The sequence below is a fragment of the Corvus cornix genome, chromosome 19 (genome assembly GCF_000738735.6).
Source record: "Corvus cornix cornix isolate S_Up_H32 chromosome 19, ASM73873v5, whole genome shotgun sequence".
NCBI classification, from domain to species: domain Eukaryota; kingdom Metazoa; phylum Chordata; class Aves; order Passeriformes; family Corvidae; genus Corvus; species Corvus cornix.
Window position 1 is genome coordinate 10,314,371 of NC_046348.1, and position 24,177 is coordinate 10,338,547.

At 44.7% G+C, this 24,177-nt stretch overlaps 4 protein-coding genes across 5 annotated transcripts in view; 3 read left to right on the top strand and 1 right to left on the bottom strand.

Annotated features, from left to right (window-relative positions):
• NF1 (neurofibromin 1) overlaps positions 1-24,177 on the bottom strand; it is a 75,615-nt gene that overhangs the window by 11,026 nt on the left and 40,412 nt on the right. The window contains 15 exon segments of the mRNA XM_039563131.1: positions 757-914; positions 1,692-1,827; positions 2,364-2,495; positions 3,037-3,163; positions 3,510-3,650; positions 4,535-4,636; positions 5,453-5,567; positions 5,705-5,766; positions 5,966-6,180; positions 7,307-7,586; positions 7,817-7,957; positions 8,279-8,472; positions 8,757-8,959; positions 9,676-10,016; positions 10,258-10,690. Coding sequence (XP_039419065.1) covers positions 757-914; positions 1,692-1,827; positions 2,364-2,495; positions 3,037-3,163; positions 3,510-3,650; positions 4,535-4,636; positions 5,453-5,567; positions 5,705-5,766; positions 5,966-6,180; positions 7,307-7,586; positions 7,817-7,957; positions 8,279-8,472; positions 8,757-8,959; positions 9,676-10,016; positions 10,258-10,690 — 2,780 coding nt within the window.
• EVI2A (ecotropic viral integration site 2A) lies at positions 11,707-15,240 on the top strand. 2 transcript variants are annotated; one of them, XM_019287519.3, is made up of 3 exons: positions 11,707-11,848; positions 13,829-14,614; positions 14,700-15,240. In XM_019287519.3, the coding sequence occupies exon 2, from the start codon at positions 13,845-13,847 to the stop codon at positions 14,601-14,603; it is 759 nt and encodes a 252-aa protein (XP_019143064.1). In that variant the 5' UTR covers positions 11,707-11,848; positions 13,829-13,844; the 3' UTR covers positions 14,604-14,614; positions 14,700-15,240. The 2 variants fall into 2 exon arrangements, with proteins under 2 accessions (XP_019143064.1, XP_010400585.1); XM_010402283.4 differs by having other exon boundaries at positions 13,829-15,240.
• On the top strand, positions 16,145-24,082 carry EVI2B (ecotropic viral integration site 2B). Its single transcript, XM_039563137.1, has 3 exons — positions 16,145-16,878; positions 17,863-20,427; positions 23,805-24,082. The coding sequence occupies exon 2, from the start codon at positions 17,894-17,896 to the stop codon at positions 18,731-18,733; it is 840 nt and encodes a 279-aa protein (XP_039419071.1). The 5' UTR covers positions 16,145-16,878; positions 17,863-17,893; the 3' UTR covers positions 18,734-20,427; positions 23,805-24,082.
• On the top strand, positions 20,320-24,082 carry OMG (oligodendrocyte myelin glycoprotein). Its single transcript, XM_010402562.3, has 2 exons — positions 20,320-20,427; positions 21,157-24,082. The coding sequence occupies exon 2, from the start codon at positions 21,163-21,165 to the stop codon at positions 22,462-22,464; it is 1,302 nt and encodes a 433-aa protein (XP_010400864.2). The 5' UTR covers positions 20,320-20,427; positions 21,157-21,162; the 3' UTR covers positions 22,465-24,082.

Here is a 24,177-nt window from a genome sequence, read left to right on the forward strand (position 1 = left end):
TCCCCTATCTACCATGTGTTGACAGGAATTTGGGGACCTTTTCACCATTTTCAGGGATGGGACAGAAAATACGATCACACCATGCCGCTCTCCATCACAGCTTCCAAAGTGCTTCACAATACACAGGAGGGAGCATGCAATTAGTCAGGGGGGCATGCCATGGACTCCTGGCCCCCACACACGGAATACACATGCCAGGACGTGGTTACTGAAAAGGAAGCAGGAAAGGGCTGGAATGAAGGAAATGCCCCTCTTCTTCCACCTGTGTAATGCCAAAGGGCTTCCACAAGTTCTGGAAAGCAACTCAGCTCGTTCCTCTGATACACGAGTTTGTTGTAAACATGATGCACTGAGAAGCCATGAGTAAAAATCAGATTGTTTACACACATCTGCCGTGTTCTGGGACCATCTCCTCCAGCCCCAACCACAGCACTCAATGGAGCAGCTAAATATCCACTTCCTGGGTTTGCTGGAAAGGGCTGGGAGCACAAAACTGGCACTAGTAATCTTCAGCATCTGGAATATCTTTTTTTGTCCACTTCAACATGCACATTTTGAGCATTGCTCTCGCTCCCCCCTCATAACCAAAAGTCCTCTTTAACTGTCCAGTGCCCTGAAATTTGCATTTTGCAGAAACTGCACTTATTCCTCTGAATGAGGAATAAGCCCTTAAAGTCATAACTAAAACAATTTTTCTCCAGTAATGCTTCCCAGGGTATTCTGTAGACAGACCAATAAATTAGTTATGTTAATAACCTAGAAGCTTTTTAGTGTTGGCTTGTGAAGGCTGCCCCATGTCCAAGCTCATGGATTTCCGGGTGCGAGGGCTGATCTGTCCCATTGTTGGGTAACTGGCAGCCAGGTGTCTGTCTGACCCCTTGGGGGATGACCAGGGCTGGTTTTCCTTTAGTGTCCTGCAAGTGCAGAGAAATTCAATTAAGAAAATCTTAAAACTGTGCTATTTAGGCAGAGGTTTTCCAAACAGCCAAACTATCCTTTCTTAAACCCATCTTTCCTACCAGGTTAATCTCCCCAAAATACATACTGAGAAATAGTAATTACTTTGCTTGCAAAGATGTCTGAGCTAGTGGAAACAAACAATCTGATGTGAATGTGATGCTGAAGAGATAAAAAAATAAAGCAATGAAAAGAACACAAGCAAATCAGCCTATGGGGCAAGATGAAACATATTTAGTAATCAGCTACTCCAATCTCAATGCTAAAAAGAGAGATCCTGAGTGAAGTGCTTCCTGTTGAGGACACAGGCTCTCCATGGCACTTCCAGTTGATTTCCTGGCTGATCTCTCTGGCTGCACACAGGCTGTAACAAGGTGTCAAGCTTTCCCAGTGACACAGACAAGTATATGCCCTGGAGCTCTTAAAAGGACAAACAAAATGTTCTTCTAAAATATAAATGAAATTAAATCAGGTCTTGTAGAAAGATTTAGCAAAAGGTTTAACAGCCTCCAGAGCAGTTAAGCTCTGAAAATTAGATCAGTACAAATTCTACATCCCAATTTCTCTGTGACTCCTGATCCCAGTGTAAGGAGCAAACTGCTCATCACAGCCCAGTGATGAGTGCCCCACTCAGTGCCATCAGTGGGGTTCAGTTCCCAGCACACCACAGATCACTTACTAAAGGAAACAGGCTTTGCAATGTGGGTAACTCATCTAAAAGTGAGACAACCAACCTATAGCTAGTGTCACTGTGATGGATGGGGTATGTATCCATAGGAACATTTTCCATTGAGACGTCTGTCAGCAAAAGACTCTTCCTGTGCTTGAGGCTGCAGCGGCTCCGCACCTCCTCGGACACCGTCAGCAGGGCTGCAGAGCCAAACAAAGGGAGAGGAAGCTTTCCACAGCAGGAATGCAGTGAACAACAGAAACAATATTCCATCCATTTGCATTTTTTGCATACATCAGTGTTCATTTACATCAACACCACTGAGCTGCAGTTACACCTTAGGAAATGTACAGATTAAAAGCAGGTTGTTTAAAAAGAATTATGTTCCCCATCCAGTTACAATGACAAGATTTACACATTTGCCCTCACATGGTCACAATTTTTATGTCCAGATCACTAGAAACCTGAAGCTCTCAGGCACACACTGGAGTATTTACACCAAGAAACCTCCAGCCTTCCTGAAGAAGTCCCAAAGCTGCAGAGGAGGTGCTGTGCTGGCAGAGCCCTCAGTTCCCAAAAAGCCTTCCTGATGTGCCCACCCTGCCCACACTCCTGTCCACCAGTTACAAGTTTTCTTTGTGCTGGTACAACTCTAACAACCTGAACCTGAAGGAATTCCACAATAATCCACTCCTTTTCAGTCAGCCCAGACTGGAAAGCAGGTTTGGTTCATTACCTGCCAGGTAAGCCACGCTCTGGGTATTCACCTCGAACTTGTCACAGTTCCTGTGTTTGTTAACCAGAGCAAGGAGTGTGTGCAAAATCCTCACTGTTCTTGCTACAGTGGTAGGGGAAGGATGCCTGTACCCTGAGAAACAAAAGATTGTATTTAACTTTTCAATCCGTATTTATGAAGCACTAATATTCTGAAAGCATTTATAAACATTTTCCAGCACATCCTCAGACATTCCATCTCAAGGGTAAGAGAGCACAGTGCTACCAGAAATGGCACATTTAAGACTAATGCTTTCTGTCCCTCCCCTCAAAGCTGCATCATTTCAAATGTCTGTAAATACATTGTTATCTCGCAAATCAGTATGCTAAAAAAATTGGTGAGCCTGAGCACAGGCAAAGAGACACATTCTTGGAGGAAGAAGCAAAAGAGTGCAGCAAATGAAGGTCTGCACCCTGTGACAGTTCGTAACTTTCAGCAGCAGCACTAAAGACCTTCACAGAAGACTATAAAGGAAACCTGGCAAAGTCCTTTAATCCAAGACTGTTTAAATCTGTATCTACTCTGTAATCCAAATTACTTAAAATCCACCACCCAGTTTGGCCCCTTTATCCCTTGACTTGTTTTCATTCCTCAAGTACAAGTGCTCATCTCAAAGAGCAGTATGAAGTCCTACCTTTCAGGAGATGTCCCACTAGTGCAAAGTTAAAGTTGGAGTTGAAATTCAGCCCAACAAAATGATCCATCTGCTTGCAGTGCCATTCGAGCGGTCTCCTGATCTCCATGAACACTTCTTCTGGGCTCTGACCCACAAAGATAAAATACAAGAGCACCTCACTGAAAGTTACTCAGTATATCTCAAGTTTGTTGAGATTTTTGTTTAAGTGACAGAACAGTTCTTTTAAGAGGTTACAGGAAAATATCAAACACTTTCTCACAGATCACACCTGGACATTTCTGCTCCAGTTTCGAACAGAATAAGGACAGCTTCTCTCCACATCTTTGTCTGTGGATACCACCCAAGTGAAACAATTTCTAATGTAATCTTCAGGTTTAGTTGCTTAATGAGCGTTCACAAGGACAAAGTTGGGCTTTTTCCCCTTTTCTATCAGCTCTGACTGCTGCCATGAGTGCAGGCTGCGGGCTCACCTTGTCGTTGAACACACGCAGGCTGTCCAGGGTGTGCAGGTTCTGCTCCAGCAGGGCTGTTCCTGCTGAGTACAGATTCACCTCATCCAGCTGCAGCACAGCCATGGCTACCCAGAACAGGGCCTTGTGCATAGGGGAGTCCTGGGGGGAGAGAAAGAGCCACCATTTCACTTGGGAGTCAGTTCCTGCGGGTGAAAGACAACCAGGACAGAGGGGAGGGTTTGTCCCGCTCGTAGCAGGTTCTGTCCTCAGCCACAGCCATTCCAAGAAACAGGTGCTCATATGGACCTGTTAATGCACTTCACAGGTGAACAGTAGAAAGGAAATTAATTTCAAGCCTTGTTTGCACCTCCCAAGTCATTCTTCCTCTCCTACATCCCTTGCCTGCCCACAGAGTGTCAGACCCACATTGCCCTGTGCCAGCCTGACCAGAAATGGGTCTGTTGTTCTCAGTCTGAACACGGACTGCAGCTCTGCACACAGACCTGCCCAGGCACTTCCTCGTCAAAATCAGAACTACACACAAGAGGAACTGGCGTTCAACACATCCTGGGTCTCCTGAGCAGAGCTTTTTTGAGAACAAGTTTTATTCACCAGCAGGAGCAGCACGAGGCTCTTTGTTCCTGCTGTGCCCCCGGTGCGCTCTCAGACCGGGCAGTGACCCCGGCTGGCTGAACCAGCAGCAGTCCACACGTGGCCATTCCCCCAGCCCGGCGTGCAGGGCACCAGCACAGACAGCTGCAGGCAGGACTGGAGCCTTGTGGAAGGAACGGGCACAGCCTGGGCACAGCCTCTGCCCAACTGCCAGGGCCCCGCTCTGGGAAGCAGAACAGAACGTTCCCCAGCACTTCTCAAGCCTTTGCACTGGTCCCACAATCTGCCACACTTCCCATATGTGCTACTTCCATGCTTGAGTCACAGTGAAGTGTGAACTTCAGAAACCCCAACACTTACTTGTATTTCTGAGATTACACCCATAATCACAACTTACATTCTCTGCTTATTCTAAAAAGCCAGTTATTTACCTTGTTAAGAAGAGGCTGCAGCTTGGTGAGGGCTATAACTGTGGCTTCTATTAGAACTTGGCTATTATAATTATCAGGGCCTTTTAAACAGCTCTCAAGTCCCTTTTTGAAAAAAGAGAGTAATTAAAAATACAACCATAATTACATTTTGCTTCGTAAAAAGAAGATCAAAGCTCCGCACAATAACAGTTTTTCTCAATTATTTAAAAAGCCTGAGCTCATTCTAAACCAACTCTCGAGAATTTTTCCAAATGGAGATTTAGACAGCAGAAATAAATGCATGGCTGCACAATGTGTACCCAAACAGTCAGGCTGCAGGGGGGGCATAAGAGCTGGAGAAAAGCTCTTTATCATTTAGACACTGTTAAATTAAAGTTTGTGTCTATAAAACTCTAATAAAATGCTTAAAGGACACATGTTTAGTACATTGCTCACTTGCTATGGAACACAACCTACTTTGGAATGACTGAACATCACTGTCAAGCCAGGCACCTGCTTCAAAGTTTTCTGATATAAATCAGCTCTTTACTATACTTACTCACAACACACGAGGTTATTCACTTCCTTTGAGAAAAAGGAAGCTGTGAATCATGTGCGTGCTGGTAAATGCCTTAAGAGAAAATTTCTCATTTATTTAAATACTGACTGCTGGATCCACCTGTGTCAGGAATGTTAAACTCAATATTGAGACCTATTGATACTCTAGAAGTCACAGCAGTGATGGAACTTATTGCCACTAAGTCAATTTAAATTCAAAAGCCTGGCCTATAGAAAGTGTATTTCCAATCAGTTCTATTTAAGAATATGCTTGAAAAAACATTTATCCTAAAATTATGCCAAGTTCTATATTTGATGGGAAGATAAAGCTAAAAATAGCTGCTTTATGAGTCACAAAAGAAAACAGACAGACCCATATACCTTGCTGAGAATTCGGATTATTTGTTTTATTTGTCCATGAGACACTCGTTTACTTATACAGCCAAAGACAACCAGTGCTCTTGGCTGCAGGGAGGGGTTGTACTGGAATGCAAACCTGTGAAGAAACAGAGTACACTGCATTAAACAACATATATACAACAACAAAAACAAAAATACATATAACGAAAAGCTGAAAACTCTGGGTGTACTGCACAGGCAGGGAGGGCTCAGGGTTTGAGATCTATGACTTACTTTTGAGCTAGTTCAGTCCACTGGTCCAGCCACTTGCATGTTGGGATATCCCTCATACAAGCCTAAAGAGAAAAATAGATTGTTTGAATGGATGTAACATGGAGAAGATGTATTTGTACAATTGGGAATGTGCAGAAGTTTGGCTCTCAGAAATCAGCTGTTAACTTCAGCAGGGAGGAGGCACAGCCCCGGCACCGCTGCCTGCTGAGAGGGCCAGCAGTGCCCCTGTCCCTCAGGGGTCACTCCCCTGTCCCCACACACCTCCATGATCTCCAGCAGCGCCTCGGTGACCGTCTCCAGCGAGGTCAGGGCGAAGGTCTCGCGCTCGTAGGAGCCAGGTGAGAAGGACCTGTCGCGGTAGCTGGAGCGGAACGCGATCACCGCGGCCGACTTCACTTTGCTGATCCCAAACAGCAAATAAAATTTGGGCAGAGAGAACTCAGTCAAGCTCAGCCTTAAAACTTGCTTGGTCTCCTCTGTTGAATAAAGTTGTACATATGAGATTTACACCAGGGAAATTCAAATCCACATTTCCCCCCTCTGAGGCTCCTCCCCCAGGAACACCAACAGCCAAGAGGTCCCTGCGCCCATTGCAACACTGCTCCCTTTGCTACTGCCCCGAGTCAGGCACAGCAGCTCTGCTCTCCTGCCCTGACTGCTGGAACCAGGCACGAGAAATGGATTCTAGAGTCTGCTACAGAGGAACGTGTTTAAAGATGTGGCTCTGTGAGTTCTCCTCACAGTGATTCAGAAAATGGAAATCCAGATTGTTCCTGCTCTGAAATACCAACAGAACTGGAAGTTCAAACTGCAGCAGACTCTGCCTTTGGCTCTGGCACTCACATGAAGAAAGCCACTTAAAGCAGAAGAAAATGATGGCCCTGCTCTAGCACTGAATATCTTCACAGTTCTGACCTTTCAGTTGATTTCAGTGCACTTCAAACCCACTGCGTGAGCAGGAGGCTCAGCACCCCCGTGCATCAGAGCACAGACACACAGACACCTCTGCGTGTGTGTGTGTGCACCCACTCTCCTGATGATAGGTACAGACATAAAATGAGATTTCAGATACTTAAAAAAAGGTAAGATCACATAAACGTTGAATTTTTTTTCTGCACAAAATACGGCCTGGTTTTACATTGTGCTTCTGGGGTAAGAAGTGCCAAATTGCTAATATCAATTATTTTAGGACTGCTAAAATACAACAGTAGATAAAAGACCTGTTTTAACACTGTAACTTCACAATTCCCTTATGTCATTGGTATTTTTGTTATCATGTTATGCAACCCTTCACAAGATGCACATGAGCCAGTTTTAGCACAGATGTATTTTCTCGTTTGCCTTGCCAGAAAATCACGTTACTTTCTTCTCTTTTTCTAAAACCCATTATACAAACAATTTACATTATGCACCTGCTCTGAGATATTTTTTAATTCCATACTCATTTCTTGTTGATCATATCCTCATTCTGATTTGTATTCATGCTGAACTACAACCCACTATTTTCAAACTCTCTTAATAGTTTGCAGAGAAAGACAACTCAAGTATTTGTTAAACAAATTAAGGAGCAATCAGCTTCATTGAAAATCCAAAAAAGCTCACCACTGAAGTGAAGCTGTGAACAAGTGCAAAGAGAGTGAATGATGTTGATGACGAGCCCATGAGTGGAAGCTCTGAGGGAAAGGGGCCCCGTGGCCACCAGCAGAGTCACCACGTGGAAGAGGTAGGGGAGATGTGCTGCCACGTCCAGGGAGTTGTTGAAGGAGAGCATGAGCATGTACCGTGCCAGAATGGCAATGTCATCCCACATCAGGTGCTGCTCCAGCGTGGGCGTGGGGGACAGACAGGTCTTGTCAATGATTTTACACATCCTCCCAATCACCTGAAAAGAGAGCAACCATTTTGTTCTACTCAAACGGGGAGCACAGCTCAGAATTTCAGTAAAACCCATCACCATTTAACACTGAAATTATTCTTCTGCTTGGAACCTATTTTATCGAGGGTTTTGCATTAATTGCCTGTCCTGAGTTACCAGAAAGCATCTCAGTGTCACATTAGCAAACAAGTTGAAATTATTCTATGAAAGGAAATGAAGGCAAAGAGGGAACTCACTTTGCTTGACACCAGTTTGACATTGCCAGAAGCCAATGCTACAGCTGTGTCTGCCATCACCTCAGCTTTGATGGAGCCCAAGCCCCCCGTGGCACTGGTTTTGATGAAACTGTCCAGCACTACATCCAGGAGATCTGTTATCTGACAGAGAAAAAATTCCTTTCTTACCAGTCAGATTAACTTTACTTTTCCACAGTGAACCACCCTTTACACAGCAATCATTAATTTCTTCAGCTGAAGATGCACAACTACCAGAAACTGAAGCATCGCTTTTAGTGACTTGAATTCCATTACGTTTTACTCCCAATCCTTCAGAACTAGAAACTGTAATTTAGTTAGCACTATTTGTATTTTACTTCCCACATTAAAGTATAACTATTTATAAAATGCTGACCTCAGTAAGAAGAAACCTGATTTGAAGTGCAAGAAAACGTGTGTTTGTTTACAAATGCAGAACTGTACCTGTCCCAGACTCCCCCAGATCTTGGCCTGAATGGAAGGATACATCTGCTTCTCGTTGATGGTCATGGTGATGAGCTTGTCCAGGATGGCAGTGACGCGCTGGCGCTTGGCGTCGTCGTTGTGCTTGCAGAAGCGCACCAGGTTGGACAGCCAGGGGGTCATGTACTCCAGGCACAGGTGCTTCAGCTCAATGCCTGCAACAACACCCACCTCGTCACACACAGCCAGCACTGGCCTCTCTTCATAAATAACTCTTCCTCAGCGCTTTTCCTTTCAGTTTTAGTGCCCAAAATAGTTACTGTCAGAGCTGGGCAAAGAACACTGGGCGATCAGAGAAGCTTCAAAAAGGCATGGCAAAAGGAGAGGGCAGCAGAGCCAGTGAGGAAGCTCAGTTGACTAAGCTAGCTCTAAAATCTTTCTAGAGATTAGAATCTTTTCAAACTCATGGTTGGCACTAACAAGCACTAGAGTTACTTACTGGATTTGCTAAATCCTGAAATACACTCCTCCAAGAACTCCAAGGTGAGGTGTGGCTCGTTTGCTGCAAGAGTCTTACTGATAGATACAATAAAGAGTGTGTTGTTGGCAGGAATACACAGACCTGAAGTTTCCAGTAACTGGCCCTCAATCTTTAAATTAAAGGTACAGGTTAAGGCACATAGGAGATTATAGGCAGCAGACCTGTAACAAAGCAAACAATGTGATTTGTAAGAGCTTTCTTGTACTTTTGAACATATACATGTTATACACCACAGTATTGACATTTCAAACAGCAAATCAATGCTGCTGTAGTAGAAATTACATCTAAATCCTGAACTTTTTGCCTGGACTGGTTACAATTAGGAGAAAAAAAAATTTCTTTGGAGAAATAGAAGAAATTATTCCTCCACTTGCTCTGAACAATTTCTGCTAAGGTTACAGAGTATGTTTGAAGGGCTTTTTACTGGACTTCTCAGAACAGCTTGGAGTTCCAGGAAATTCTAAATCCCTCCAGGTGTAGCTGAGCTGCTGGGAGAGAGCCTGCCCAGGGCCCAGGGGTGCCCCTGGCCAGAACCCAGCCTGGGGGAGCCTGTTCTGACACAAATCTAAGGGGTACAGCTCCCACGTTCTTAAACAAGAAGCTCAACACCATGGAAATCAAATGTACCCAATAAACACAGAGTGCAAAGCAGAAGTATTTCCCTTATAAAGGGAAATTAAGCTTCCTTCATGCCTTCACTTCCTCTGACAGTGTGTGCCCTTCTTCACTTATAGAAACTCAATATTTAATTATTAAAAATTGCATTTTATGGAGCTGGGGCAAAAGAAAAATTCAAGAGAGAATTTCTAAGACTAGAGCAGCCCTGGGAAGGCTCCCTGTTTGTGAGCAGAGGGGCAGTAATGCCAGAGCCCTGTACCGCAGGCTGGGGTCGGAGCTGCCCAGGTTGAGCAGGGCGATGTTGAGCAGCGTCCCGGGCACGTCCTTGGGGCGGATCTTGGTGTGCTGGGGGATGGAGTCGGGCTGGGACAGCTCCCAGCGCGTGCGGATGTGGATGATGGACCTGACGATGGCTTCACACTCCTGGTGCATGAAGGTCAGTGGGGTGCCCTGGTTGGCAATGGTCAGGGTGAACTGGTTCTCATCCACCAGGCAGATCTCCTCGATCTCGGAGGCGTAGTAGATGTCATTTAGGAACACGGTCTGGCCCAGCACCCGCGTACGCTCTGCTGATGTCACCTGCACTGCTGTCGAGCCAACCTTGGGGGGACAAGAAAAAACTGCTGCAGCACCTCCTGGTAATCACATAAAGAGAGAACAGCCTGACACTTCTACTTTTAGAAAAGATAAACAGATCAAATTTTGTACTTCCTAAAGGGGTATACTAGAAAGTTGTGGTTTCTCCTCGAGACAGGGGAGGAGAATGAAGGGACAGTAAAATCATATTCCAATCCTTATACAAATGTAACAGATCACTAGGAACAGCATTAAAAGCACTTACTTTAATAGAAACTTTGGTGTCTTTATGAGCCAGTTTGAGAGCATTGTGAAACACTTTCAAGTCCTCCTCCAAAGCCAAGGTAGCTGCTGGGAGCTTCTGCTGGTCGTGTTCGATGTGCTCTGCCAGCTTCCCTGGAGAGTCTATGAAAACAAGCCTTTTGCTCCCTTTCAAACCTGTCAAGAGCCTTTCATGGTATTTGGTGTATTCTCTGACCCAAGAGTTACAGTTATAAATAAAAACTGCTGCAACATTTTCATAAGCAAAGCCTGGAAAAACTACAAACCATTTAGAAAGAAAGTCTGTTTTAAAGCGATTACTGGGGCCAGCGTGTGTGAGGTCCACCACGATTTCATATGGCTTTGCATAGTATGGCTTCAGGGTCAGCAGCACGTGGTAGATCAGCAAATCCCCATTGATCTGACCAGTCTTGAACCTGTAAGACAAGACAGACATGGCTGGGTCACATTTGAGGCCCACAGCACAAACACCTGAGTGTCCAGGCATACCAACAGCACCCACAGTCCCGTCCATGAGCCAGACTGACCCTCCTCATGGTCCTGCAAACACCCTCGGGCCACAGCGGGGACACCGCACCTGCCTCTGGCAGTTCCTCACACTCCAGCCACGTTTAGTGCCCAGGATGAGGGAGCTGGGATTTAACTCAACTTCCTCCTGAAGAGCCCCACAACTTTTTAACAACCTTAGAGATTCAAATTGTATCTATATTTGTACGTGGAAAAATATATTTATCTCAGGAGTCTTAAGAATAATCAAACATCCACACCCCAACTTTTTCAGAGGGTCTCAGGGCCACTCCAATTACTCTGTCCTGCAGCACTCTAACGCTTGGGGGGTGTTTCTAAGAATGGTCAGTCCTCTGAGGAGTACAGAGGATTTGCCTACAAAAACAACTCTTTTCAAAAACATTCACATAATTGAGAATATTTTTTCTCACTTAAAGTTTCTCTGAATTTTGAGACTGGGCAATGCATTTGCCTAAACCACATCTCCAGAGTTCACACAGCAGACAGATTTCCAGTAGGAAGAATTAATTAAAAATAAATTAATCAGTAGCTTGTGAAAATTTAAGGTGCTTTTAAATACCTGTCACTGCTCTGAGCTGTCATTAACTCTTCCAAGGCAAACAACAGGCTACATAAGAGCTGATAAATGCCGTCAGCACAGGTGTAGCTTTAAGGGTTTTGGGACACTTCTCTCGATAGCACCTGAGTGCAGGACAACACCGGAGACAGAACACAGAGCATTCAACTGCACAGGAGATTATTCTTCCCGTTACCTCCTGTGGTTCTGAGAGCTAAGTTGGGCAAGTTGGTGTTTTTCCCCCAACGTCTCATGGTATAGCTGTTACCCAAAGGAAGTGTGTCATCACTGTGGTTTTAGTTCCCCACTTAGAGCCACATGTCATCACAGTTACAGATTTGCCTAAAAAACACCAGCACTGCCCAAATCTCCCTGCTGTACACTGATGGTTGCTTGCATCCTAGGAGCAACATATATGCACAAAGAAATCTTATTGTCAAAGGACTAAATATCTGAAACACCCATGTTCTGTTGACTACATCTTGGCAAGGTAAGTACACATTTTTGTTCTCCTATTTTAAGTTGTACTTCAAAGTTTCCTACATTTCGTAGAAAATTATATGCAAAAGTATTTTTAAAGTTCGAGTAACTCAAAAATAGTAACTGTAGAAATATTATCTCCAACTGAATGAGGGAAGCTGATAAACTGTATTTTAGTCATGTTAAAGGTTATTCACAGTCAGACTCCTAGGCATTAACAGTGACAGTCACTACTTAGCTCTGTTGTTCCTGCACTGCAGATCTTGCTGGGTACTGAGACCCCATCAACACCCAGACACAAAGGGCTGAACTAAAAAGAAAACCAGCTCTTTAAAGACCAGCTCATTTGCTCTCATGGTTTCAAGTGCAGCCCTTCACACCATGAGCCCACTGATTTCTAAGAAAAGCACATCTGGTCTGGAAGCCCACAATGAACACTGGGCTCAGTGTGCCCCGGGCAGAGCAGGGAGCTGCACCCGGGGCAGGAACAGGAACACTGCAGCGTGGCTGTGCTGGCTCTGCCTGTTCTGCTCAAAATAGCTGAAATGTTGTTAAAAAACCCCAAGGTTTCCTGGGTTTGCTTTTCTTTTCCTTTTCAAAGTATGCCACAAGGCATCACTCAGGTGACTTCTACCATATACAGACAAAAATGATACCTGAGCTGTAGTTTGTGACTAAGATGGTTTCTAGTTCAAACTGAACAAACAGGATTCAGCTCAGGATGGAGAATAATTTTATGTTACGGGTGAACTGCAAAATTAAAGACACAGATCTTTTGTTGCTCCCTTGTCGTGCAAGGAGAGATCCCCTTACACACCAGGTGTATCATCCCTGCCTTCCCTTCATCTGGGCACACACCAGGAACATCACTTCTCTCATTTTTCATATTTACACACACACACAAGCACACTTTGTTACCTTTACAGGCAACAAACAAATTTATTCAAGAACAAACATAAAATTAACAGCGTTACTTTTGGTCATTCTCTGCAGCATTTAAATTTGCACCAAGCAGAGGGTCTAACAACCAAAGGAGACACTTGGATCTGTCACTAGAGACAGAAGAAAGACACTGGTGGGACACCAGCCTCGCCCCGGGAAGGTCAGGAGCAGCCTGGCCCAAGCAGCAGCAGTGCCTTGGTCACTGCTTGGCTGAGTTGTCACTCTTAATTTGAGGTTATTATCTTAGTATCAGACCAACCCCACTCTCACATTCTTACCCTCCAGACAAATCCAACAGGTACAGATTTGAATACCCCACAAATGTGAAACAGAACATATGAATAATTACTCTCATTTGCATAATTATCTGTGGCGTTTTAAAGAAAATGTCACAATCTGTAGCATGTTTGGGAGAAAAATACAAGAAGTACATTTGTGATAAAGAGCTTCTTGTACAAAAAAGAAGAAAAAATAAGAGAACAAAGATTTTCCTGGGCATTTTAAAGTACTCCAGACAGCTGTGCTAGGAACTAGACACAATTCACGTAAGTTACTGGTGTCACTTACAGGAACATTTTGGGTTCAAGTTTTTCCCTTGCCCATCTGTTACCTGCAGGGTTCCCCTGCCCGCCCCAGGGGAACTCAGGGAGGTGAGAAGCAGTCAGTGATCTGTAACCTCCTCAGGGTCTCTCCATTCTCCGTGTAAAAGCAGAAGTGATGACTGGGTGTAACATGGGCAGCTCCAGAGAGGAGGAACTCCCAGAGTCTGCCCTCACATCACGAAGCACTCAGTAGGAAACACTTTTCTTTCTCTCTCTGCTCCATGCTCTTTTTTGATCTTCGCATGTTTTCTATAAACTTCAAACTGTCAGAAGTTTGAGACAATCTATTCTTTCACAATCTGGGTGCTTGAACTCATCCTCCTACATCCCCCCAAAATGAGGCCAAGTATTTTTCATCAAAAAGGCTGCAATTCCCCGAGAAGTCCAATCCAAACCTCTAAGAACCAGCATTTGCTAAACTAACACCATAATTTGTATTTTTGCAGGGGACTCAACAGGAAGATGAAGACCAAGAGACACAGTAACCCACACCTGGCCTTCCCTGTCATGATCATCTTCTGCCTGTGGCTGCAAACAAGTGCAAACCACACCGGTTACCCTCAGCTCAGAGATGAAACCTGGAGTCCCATCGGCCAAGACCTCAGTGGGAGCCGGAACAGGACAGAAGCAAGTACAAATTCTGCTCTGAGCCTCAATTTCAGCAGCCAAATGACTACTTTTGAAATGAAAAGTACCCTGCCATTCTTCTCCTCCACAATGGCCCAAAATTCAACTTCCCCTGCCCCGAGTGCAGTTTCCACCACTGGAGGACTGGGGACCAGCAGCAAACCCAAGAGCCCAATGACCAAAGAAACCTGTGACGACAATAAGTCTCTCATACTGATTTGCTTCATTATCATTGCAGTTCTTGTGCTCATCTGCACCTGCCTGTTTCTGTCCACAGTTGTAGTAGCTAACAAAATGTCCTATCTCAAAAGAGCCCAGCAGGGCAAACGCAGGCCCAGGACCAATGGTGACCTCCTGGCCACCAACAGCTTATGGCCCATGGCAGCAGGAACGTGGCAGAGGATGCCCAAGGAGACAAGTGGAACTGAGCTGATAATGCAGGAGCTGATACCAGGGAGGGATGCTGTGAACCAAAGGAAAACCAAAGATGAAACTACTGAGAAACTCACCAAAGCAGCAGATAATGAACAAGACAGCAAAGAACCATCCCAGTCACACAATCCCATTTTAACCAATTTTGTAGTTGAGATTTAATTCACACTCAGGTAAAAATTCATCTTTTCCCTTTGTTACACTGTTAATGTAAGGCAAAAACATGACTTTCAAGTAACAACAAGAATTTCCCCTCAGGAAATGCCAGAGTTTAGAGTTTTTCTACTGATGCCAGTGGGAATGCTGCAGCCATGTGTGGATCCAGAAGGCAGTAAGAATGTTAAATAGCTTTCTGTAAGTAGTGTCAACACTGGTTTTACTCCTTTCACCAGAAATCAGGGTGACAGAAGCTGATCAGGATAAACCAAAAGGACAGAATCTGCCCATGCTCAAAGACCACGGAGGGGAACAAGGGACAGACTGTCAGTCTGACCACCACACTGAACACTAAGATGCTGCACAGGTATAACCAAGTTGCTTTTTAAAGAAAACCATACATTAGTCACAACTCTGATTCAACCCCTGATTCAGGATCTAGTCCCTCTCAAAATACCCTTCTGGATTTTCCACCAAGAATGTCTTAAACCAGCTTAATTACATTTGAAGCAGACTGATTTGAACCATATTTATTGTGTTTTGACATTGTGATGAATAAATGAAGTTTGTAGTATTCCCTAGAATATGAGAACTTGTTCAATTTGTTATCCTCAATAAACTTGCAATATCAGTTTTTAAATGACTTACGTGATACTATTTCTCCAAGTCAAAATGCTAGAAAAAACATGACCAGGCATTTTGGAATGTTATATTCCTGTAACATTGGCTGAGCTCAGTAATGGTCTCTGATGACTCGCTGTGATTTCTGCATCATGGAAATACACTCCACTTTCTCCTGACACCAATAAGAACATGCCAAGAATTTCCTCAAGCCACAACCACTTTTATTTTCTTTATTTTCAGAGGCCTGACCTTCCCATAATTCCAGGGAGGTGCCTGTGGCTGCTCTCCCTGCAGCAGAGCTTTGCTGTTTTAAGAAACCTGAGAAGCTTTCCACAGGCTGCTCCTCGGGCTGTGGAAACTCTGTTGCGCTGTGGTTACAAGTGCTGAGACTGCACAGTGCCAAAGCTCCAAACATCCTGTGCAGCTGTAACCAACAGCTGTGACGCATAAGATGGTTGCACGAGTTTGAGATGACCAGCATGACTGAATCCCCCACCCCAATTCCTTTAGATCAGCCATTAATTTGGCTGGCAGGGCAGCTACAGCAGCAGCAGAGGCAGGACCACAGCACTGTGGCAGCCAGAGGAGAGACACAGCTCAAAAAATGCAACTGCCAGGCTCAGAGGTGGGTTGTGTAGTGAGGAAAACGAAGCTGGAAGGAGTTTGCATGCTCAGCCTAGAACTGGGAATCAACTACAGGGGTTGAAGAGAACAGGGAGGAGACAAATCAGACAAGAAACACTGAGTTACTGTGTATGTGATCAGGATGCATGTTTGCTGCAGCAGCAGGCAGAGTGTCAAAGAAAGAGAGAAGCAGTGCAGTCAGAAGAGAGGCACAACAGGAAGGGCTGCAGCGGAATCTGTCAGTAGCCACAGGCAGAACACAATTGCAAAATGCCACAAGGACATATCTGGTGTGGGTTTCTTTCTGCCAGGCAGCCTTTCCAGGCAGAAATGCTCCAGGAGACCAAAGAGAGCAGCTTGAGTTACACTCCATGGAATGGACAGGGACAGACGGGGGAAGCAGCTGCACAGAGCACAGCCCTCCATAGTGATGGCAGCAGGTCCCAACCCTGTCCACAGAGAAAAACAACCGAGCGAGTAGGGACAGGCTGAGGGTGAAATCAGATTTTGCCCTCTGCCTCTTGATGCAGCTACACAACAGAGGATGTGTAAGCAGCCAGCATCCCATGATCACACAGCTTTCCATGACTCACCAAGGAGCCCGGGGTGGCTTCCCACTAACCACAGCAAACCCACCACTGGATTACATCAGCAACTCAAATCCAGCCCAAACTTGCACACTTTTTGATTCACACAGAAGAAACTCTATTTTCTACAAAGACAGGCAAACAGGTATTTAAGAACTTGCACATAAACACACGGAGGTGCCACAAGCCCATGTTTATACGAGCCCAGCCGTGCTGGCAGAGCAGGAGTTTGCCCATAGAACACACGATCTCCGATCTCCGAGATAAAGAGTCCCCGAGCCGCCCGGCGCGGACACTTCCTGCCAGTGTTGGCAACTTCCTCTCTGCACAAACTTCAGCATGAAAAGAGCCATTTTACGCTGTCTGACTCTGAGCACACTGAGCCCTCCCGAGCCTTCAAACAACAAAGTCAGACGGTGCTTGCTTGAGAGAAGATAAATGTACAGGTAAGGATCAACTTCAAGTATTAACTCTATTTTGAAAAGAGGGGAGCTGGATAAAAGCTGAATTGAATCATTTTAACCCGTTACAAATCTGACAGTTTAGATCTCGTCGTTCTCGAGTCATTAACTTACTGCTCATGTGTGTTTACACTGCTGCATTTAAAATTTAATTTTGCGTATTTGTAAACCCATAAAGACTCATGCATATTAATTTCCCAGAAATAGCTTCACAGGACTAGCACTATAGTAGCTAATGAATTAGCTCAAATTGCCTGAAAGTGACTTCAGAAGGAAAGTAGGGGACAGATTTTATAACATTTATTTCATATGGAGACATTTAGAGAGCTGAACTCCAATCAGTACAGGGGAAAAAAAACATCTGTTTCATGCCAACAACTCAACATTTGCACAGTCTGCATGCAGGAGTTTATTTATAAAATGCTTTGCCATTAGAATGCTGTGTCATTACAGCATCAGTACTTGGAAAACTTTTGAATATTTTGCTATGCTGAAGAAAGATGAGAACAGGAAATAAAAGTTTAAAAGAATTGTAAAAGAGCCTTTCACTTCTGTCTCAGCTTCTATCACAACAAGCCATTTGTTCACTTCTGACAACCCTGTCTGTCAATGCTGCAGAGTTTGTTCCAGGTCCATAACCAGTTACATGATTGACAAAGGCTATTTTGAAACCCTGTGAGGACTGCTCTGCCAATGTCTTTTTCTGATAAGGTGAAAAAAGATGATAATAAGCCATTACCTTCAAACAAGTCGCTTAATTAATACGATCGATAATGTTGAAAATCTGCTGTTATTTGTAAAGTCAGTGACAAACCTGCTGATCATGCAGATAGGAACAGACTTGAAATGTGAAATATTGGTTAGAGCGTTATTTTCACTGTGATGGTATTAACACAAAACTGTCTGGCAGCAGTAAAGTGCAAAAATGCAGTTTGCAAGTTACCATGTTCTACCTCTTCCCTGCAATAGGAGAGGACACTTGTGAAGAGGCTGGAGGGAAATGGCCAGCAACCAGGTCATGCTGGTTCTCTTCTGCGGGGAGATCTGGAGATCCCTTTCTGCAGCAGCACCTCACCATGCTGCCATGACTGAAAGCCACAAATACACCACTGCCAGGAGTCCAAGAGCAGACAAACTCATTCTCTACCAACTGCAAGCAACTGGGCCCAGTTTATACCAGTCTGACACATCCCTGGCTGTTACAGAAACCCAGGCCTTCCCAGGAGAGAAGGATGCCGGGGATGGCAGCTGGGTAGCAGCACTGATAATTGGCATAATTTTGATTGGGATGATGCTGGCGATTATTGTAATTCTTCTGTGGAAATGCTGCATGAGGCCTGTTCTGGCCGAGTCCCATTGGGCAGGCCGGTCTCCCTTCGCGGATGGGGATACGCCAGATCTCTTCATGGACTCTGACCAGGGCACCAAGCGTTCTTCAGTCTTATTTATGTTGCCTTGGAAATTGAAACAAGGCACAAACTTGCAGGAGGACCCGACTGTCCCAGAGAACCCACCCCAGCACACTACGAGTACTGAGAACGGGCAGCTGCCTCTGCCGGCCGCGGGCTGCTCCGGAGCCGGCACGGTCCCAGCTCCAGCTCCTGCCTCAGAGCTAGCCAACACTGCAGCTGACCCCTGTCCTCCCCCAGACACGCCACCCAAGTCCTCCGACCTGCCACCACCCCCAGACTGGCTCAGGGAACCCACCGAGGAGCCCAGCTCGGATCCCAGCAAGCACTCGGCACTTCACTCGGAAGCAGAGGAACCACTGCCCCCACCACCTGAGCTACTGATCCAGGCCATCCATGAAACATTGCCCCAGCCAGAACACTCTTTGTAGACTGCCAAATTAATTTCCAGAATAATTGATTTAAGGAAAATGTGGAGTAACTTTCAAAAAAGTGAAAAAAGGAGAAGTTGATGCAGGCAAGTGAGGCCCCAGCATTTCTTTGGCATTTCCCTGCTATTTCCCAACTTCAGCTTTCACAAGAGAGAACAACTTGCTTCTGCCTGAAGCAAATTTCTGACTACAATACAAATTGTGCCCTGTCATCACCCGTAACTAGAGATTCCAGAAGCCAGAGTACACAGCTGTGTGTGCCAGCACAGCCAGACACAGGTAACACACACATGGAGATGTCAGAGACAGCCCAGCTTCCGAGGGACTTGGCTTCTCACCAGGGTTTGCTCCACTGGGCTGTGCAAGTGAATGCAACCAATTCCAGTTCCTTTTAATAAAGCTTTCTGAGTTAAAGATGTTTTGGTCACTTAAAGCCCAACTGAATATTTGATTAGATACAGAATGCCCTCAGTTACTAACACAGACTCATTTAATGGTTCATAGATGCCAGATTCCTTTGAACTCCCAGTGTCCAAGTGCTTTACATGCTCCTCTCTGGGCCCTGAGCACAGCTCATCTCTTCCACACCAGCCTTGGCTGGGCTGACTGTTGGGTGGGAAATAGCAGGCTGGTATTAGAAGTAAATTCATTTAATGGGTTTTTTTTACCAGTGTTAAACATTTGTATTTATAGAAAGAAGCTGCTAGATGCTGAAGCTAGCTTTCCATGAGAGCTGTGCAAAATGGCAGAGTTTGGAGTTCACCTGAGGAGGGAATAGATTTGTGGATGGAGCACAGAGCACAGGTTTGCACACAATAAACTTCAAAATTTTCAAACTACCACTAATAAAGAGCAGTACATTATGCAAATGCAATTCCAGGCTGCTGTGCATACAATGGCTACAGGAAAATATATTTTCAATTTTCTTTACAGTTTACATAAGTTGTATGATTTGGTATGCCTAAAGAATAGCATTATAATTATACAAAGATTTTTGTAAGGCTCATTGCATTACACCCTGTTAAAATTAACAGCACTATAAATGAAACATTATAAACACCCTCACTCTCACACTGCTTTTAGAAAATCAGATAGAGATTTCCCGTAGAAATCTGTAAAATCCTACAAGCCAAGCTATATTATACCTGACAATGCAGTGATAGCCTGATCCAAGGAACAGAAAACAGAGCATTTTAAAATTATGAAAATATATTTTGGCAGCATACCTTAAAAAAACCTTAAGCTAGGAAGCCTAAGTTCACATTAACCTCTGTTACAGGAGGAGAGGTTAACAGAAGGCAAAAAGAACCCAAGTTAACCTGCCTTTTCAAACAGAAACATGAAGTGGAACTGCAGCCCAAGCTGCCAGAGCCTGCGGGTGTGTTGGGGGAGCCGTGCCTGCAGGCAGCCTGTGCTCGGGAGGCAGCCGGAGCTCAGCAGGGCTGTGCAGCAGGGAGGGAGCACTGCTCCCAGCCCAGCCCAGCCCAGCCCAGCCCTGGCAGGTCGCTGGCAGTGCTCGAGGCCGGCTCTGCAGTGCCCAGAGGATCAGGTGGTTGCGGAGCCGGGCGCAGCCGTACGATGCAGCTGAGACAAGCACAGCCCCCGGCAGCCTCTGGAGCTGCTCTCCAGAACAAGGCGACCTCTAAGCTCCAATCCATCACAGAAACGATGTGCTGATACTGCAGGACACCACGGTAAGTTTGCGCTTTTTGATTTTACTCACAAAAGCCTACTACCAACTCAGAGGTGGAAACGGGAATGGAATTAGTAGCTGATGACAGATGCTTGCACCAGAAATTTGCTGCAGCGTCAGAGATTTCTTATTAACGGCAACTCGGGTTCTAAACATGTGTTTCCAGCTTTGAGATTGTAATTAACACTGTAAAGAGGGAAAAATGCTACAGTGCATGTTAGCATGAACACTGGAATTTGGGTTTCAAGCTAAATTCCTACAATGTATTTTAACCAATTTACTTAAGCAAACAGCATGCCTGGATGGGGGGGACTGCTACATTACTGCAGAGATTTGTGAAGATCCCGTTGACAGCCATTTTTTCATCCTCTATAAATGAACACATTATTCCAAACATAATATAGGCTTGAAATCACTAAAAACAAGAAGCAGACATTGTATAACGTTTGGAAGAGACTTGCATTTTCGGAAGAAAGCCCTCATTTGAGCTGGAGGGGGAAAGGGAGATGAAAAAAACAAGTCTCAATTCTGCCAGACAACATGACAGGCTGAAGGGATGCTTTGTGAAGTCTCTCTTGAACAATTCTAAAAAGGACCGTGCCACAAAGGGGGTTATTGATATTTTTACTTAATTTCTCCTGCAAGTGGCCATTGCCAAGACAACCCTTATACAGAGATGAAATGTATTACATGGATTTAAAGGGTGTCATTTTGGTATATTTATTTCCAGGCAACAATGGAATACCACATATTGAATACATCTACCTGTCTGCTGGTCCTTCTGGTTTTCATACCCACTGGTTTGGGTATCTGTCCTTCTAGCTGTAAGTGCTCAGGAAACGACAGGAATGTGGACTGTTCAGGCAGAAACTTAACTGTACTGCCCCAGGGACTTCAAGACAACCTTACATATTTAAATCTATCCTTTAACCAGTTTGTAGATCTCGATCATCAGCTAACGAGGTTCACCAATCTGAGGACCCTTGATATTTCAAATAATTGGCTCAAGAATGTTCCTGCTCATCTGCCCAAGTCTTTATGGGAATTATATGCCACAAACAACAACATTAAAGTTCTTCAGAAACTTGATACAGCTTACCAGTGGAATCTTAGAGTACTCGATGTTTCCAGGAATATGGTGGAAAGAGCTGTCCTGATCAACAACACACTGAGCAGTCTCAAGTTTCTCAATCTCAGCAGCAACAAACTTTGGACAGTTCCAACCAATATGCCCTACAACATAGAGACGGTGGATCTATCCAATAACTTCTTGTCCCAGATACTCCCAGGAACACTGGTGAGACTGCAACACCTCACAAGCCTCTACCTGCACAACAACAAGTTCTCATACATTCCTGACAAAGCTTTTGACCAGCTCTCCCAGCTGCAGGTAGTAACTCTGTACAACAACCCCTGGTCCTGCAGCGATAACCAAAACATCCCTTACGTGCTGCAGTGGGTGCAGGGCACAGCTGCCCATGTCGTGGGGGCCCCCTGTGCTGACCAGCCCTGGCCCTGGGCGAGCACCACGCCAGCCCCCGCCCAGCCCACGGCCCTGGACTCCAGCCCCATGATCAAAGGCACGAAGGCAGCGGACAGGGAGACTTCTGCCGTGGCACCTGAGCCCACCAAAGTGACCAAAACGCACAAACAATTTAAAGCCAAGGAAGTCACTCCCTTGGCGACCCAAAGCCACCCGGTTCTGTTCCCTGGCACAGACCGGCCCCTGCTCCACTCCCCCGACGGCCCCCAGGAGGCCGCAGCCACACGCACAATCCACGTCCAGGACCCCACCGAGGGCAACGCCAGCCTGGCCCCTGCCACGGGATCCTCCACCACTCCCATGACTTTAAGCATCACCAGTGGAATGCCAACAAACTACTCCAAGATGCCTCAAAGCACAACCGCTACCTTAAGGAAGGAGGAGGCCACGCCGAGCGCCCCAGACGCGCGCGTGCCCTCCTGCGCCAGCCGCTGGGAGATGGGGCTGCTGCTTTATCTCGCAGTGCTGCACGCCGTGGCCCTGCCTGTGGACTAAGGGCTTGCACCTCGTGGAAATCACTGAGGTTATTCCTCTGATCACAGCTGGAGTTAACACATCCAGCTGAATGAAAGAAATTCAAAGTTCTGACTCTGATCTAAAGAAAGTAACAGTTCTTAAAGACGTGCACACTAATGTCTTGATACTAAGCTGCTACTTATTTTCATATGTCTTAATTGAGTACAACTAATCTATTATTTTGTTTTTAAAAATGTGCTTTTTTTGTATTTACATTTTTCGTTTTACTTGCACAGAATAAAAACATCAGAATTTTAAGTACTGATTTTATGTATGATTTTGTCATTGAACAACTGGAAAAAAACAGAAGGCCTGTATCATATCTGCATTGTCTTGCTTGACTTGCCAGTGAGCAATTCCTGTAATATAGCAGCACAGATTCTTTGTAAGTTATGATGACATGCAAAAGAAAGGGAAAAAATAAAGGAACTAAACTGAGCTGTTTCACTAATCAGAAGTTATTCCTGAGCAAAATCGCTAGCATGTATATCTACGTTTGCTTCATATGTATTAGAGTATTTTAAATATGAAGAACAACAGTTTTGAATTTAGGAATTAAATATGACAATGCCATGATGTCTGCTAAGAGAGTGTAAACTGAGAAGGCAACATGGTCCAGCTTCAGCATGGGACAGTGGTAGGGGCTGGTATCCTTCTGCTCTGGCTTGACTTAGACACTGCAGGCAAGTTATTGCTCTCTCCATATCAAAAAAAAGAAAAAAAAAAGATGAAAAAAAAAAGAGATAAAAGCAGAGAAAAATGCCAGATGTTCAATGCCGTGACACTGTCAAACACCAAGGAGTTATCTACCCAAATTAATGACCTGGAACTCCTTGACTTTATGTCAAGTGACATCCTGAAATGTTAATATGTTCTGCTTAAGAGAATACTACCACATCAGCCAGAACATAGCAAACTACTATCAGTAAAACGAAATACCAGCCCAATCTCTAACACAAGTCATGTAACAAATTAATTAAGCAATTAGCTGGCGAGCTGTCATCGAAACAATCCTGATTCTTGTGACTTCAAAGAGAATGAATTCAGTCCATGGCACTGAACATGCCCAAATCCCTGCTTTCTAAGGGCGAGCATGGAAGCTCTTCTCCTCGACATCTGCACCGTCAGCCAGTAGAAATAGCTGCACGCATGGTTCTGTCCACTCTAGGAAAATTATTTAAATTATGGCAAAGGTACTTGATATACTACAGATGAAGTTTTGCAAACAGCATGAAATGAAAACTGAAGAACAAGTTAATTGAAAAAGTATTATCCACTTAATATTACAGATCTTATACAATGTTTTCCATTCATTCCAGGCCATTTAATTTCCAGTTACTGTAGCATGAGGGTGCTGCAAAACCCAGAAAACCTCACAACTGAGACTGGAGTCCTCCACCTGTTTCTCCTAAGGTGTCAATGGGGGCTGTAGATCATTTACAACCACTGGTATCAGAGAAATGACAACTTTCCAACTGTGAACAGCATTTCTATAACCGGAAACGTGTTTTAATTTCTAACAGTAAATGTTACACAATGGATTTGTACAGTTGTTTCATTGGCATTTAAGTAAAAATAAAGTTATGTTTGTATTGAACTGAACTAGCAACTGTGCTTCTTTTGAAATAAGCAGAGTACTACCAATAAATACACAGCATTGTATTATACAATCCTGTTTAAAGCAGACATTTG

What these genes read in the sequence shown, in the direction of transcription:
- EVI2B (XM_039563137.1), top strand. Translation starts at nt 17,894, where the DNA reads ATGGCCAGCAACCAGGTCATGCTGGTTCTCTTCTGCGGGGAGATCTGG.
- EVI2A (XM_010402283.4), top strand. Translation starts at nt 13,845, where the DNA reads ATGAAGACCAAGAGACACAGTAACCCACACCTGGCCTTCCCTGTCATG.
- OMG (XM_010402562.3), top strand. Translation starts at nt 21,163, where the DNA reads ATGGAATACCACATATTGAATACATCTACCTGTCTGCTGGTCCTTCTG.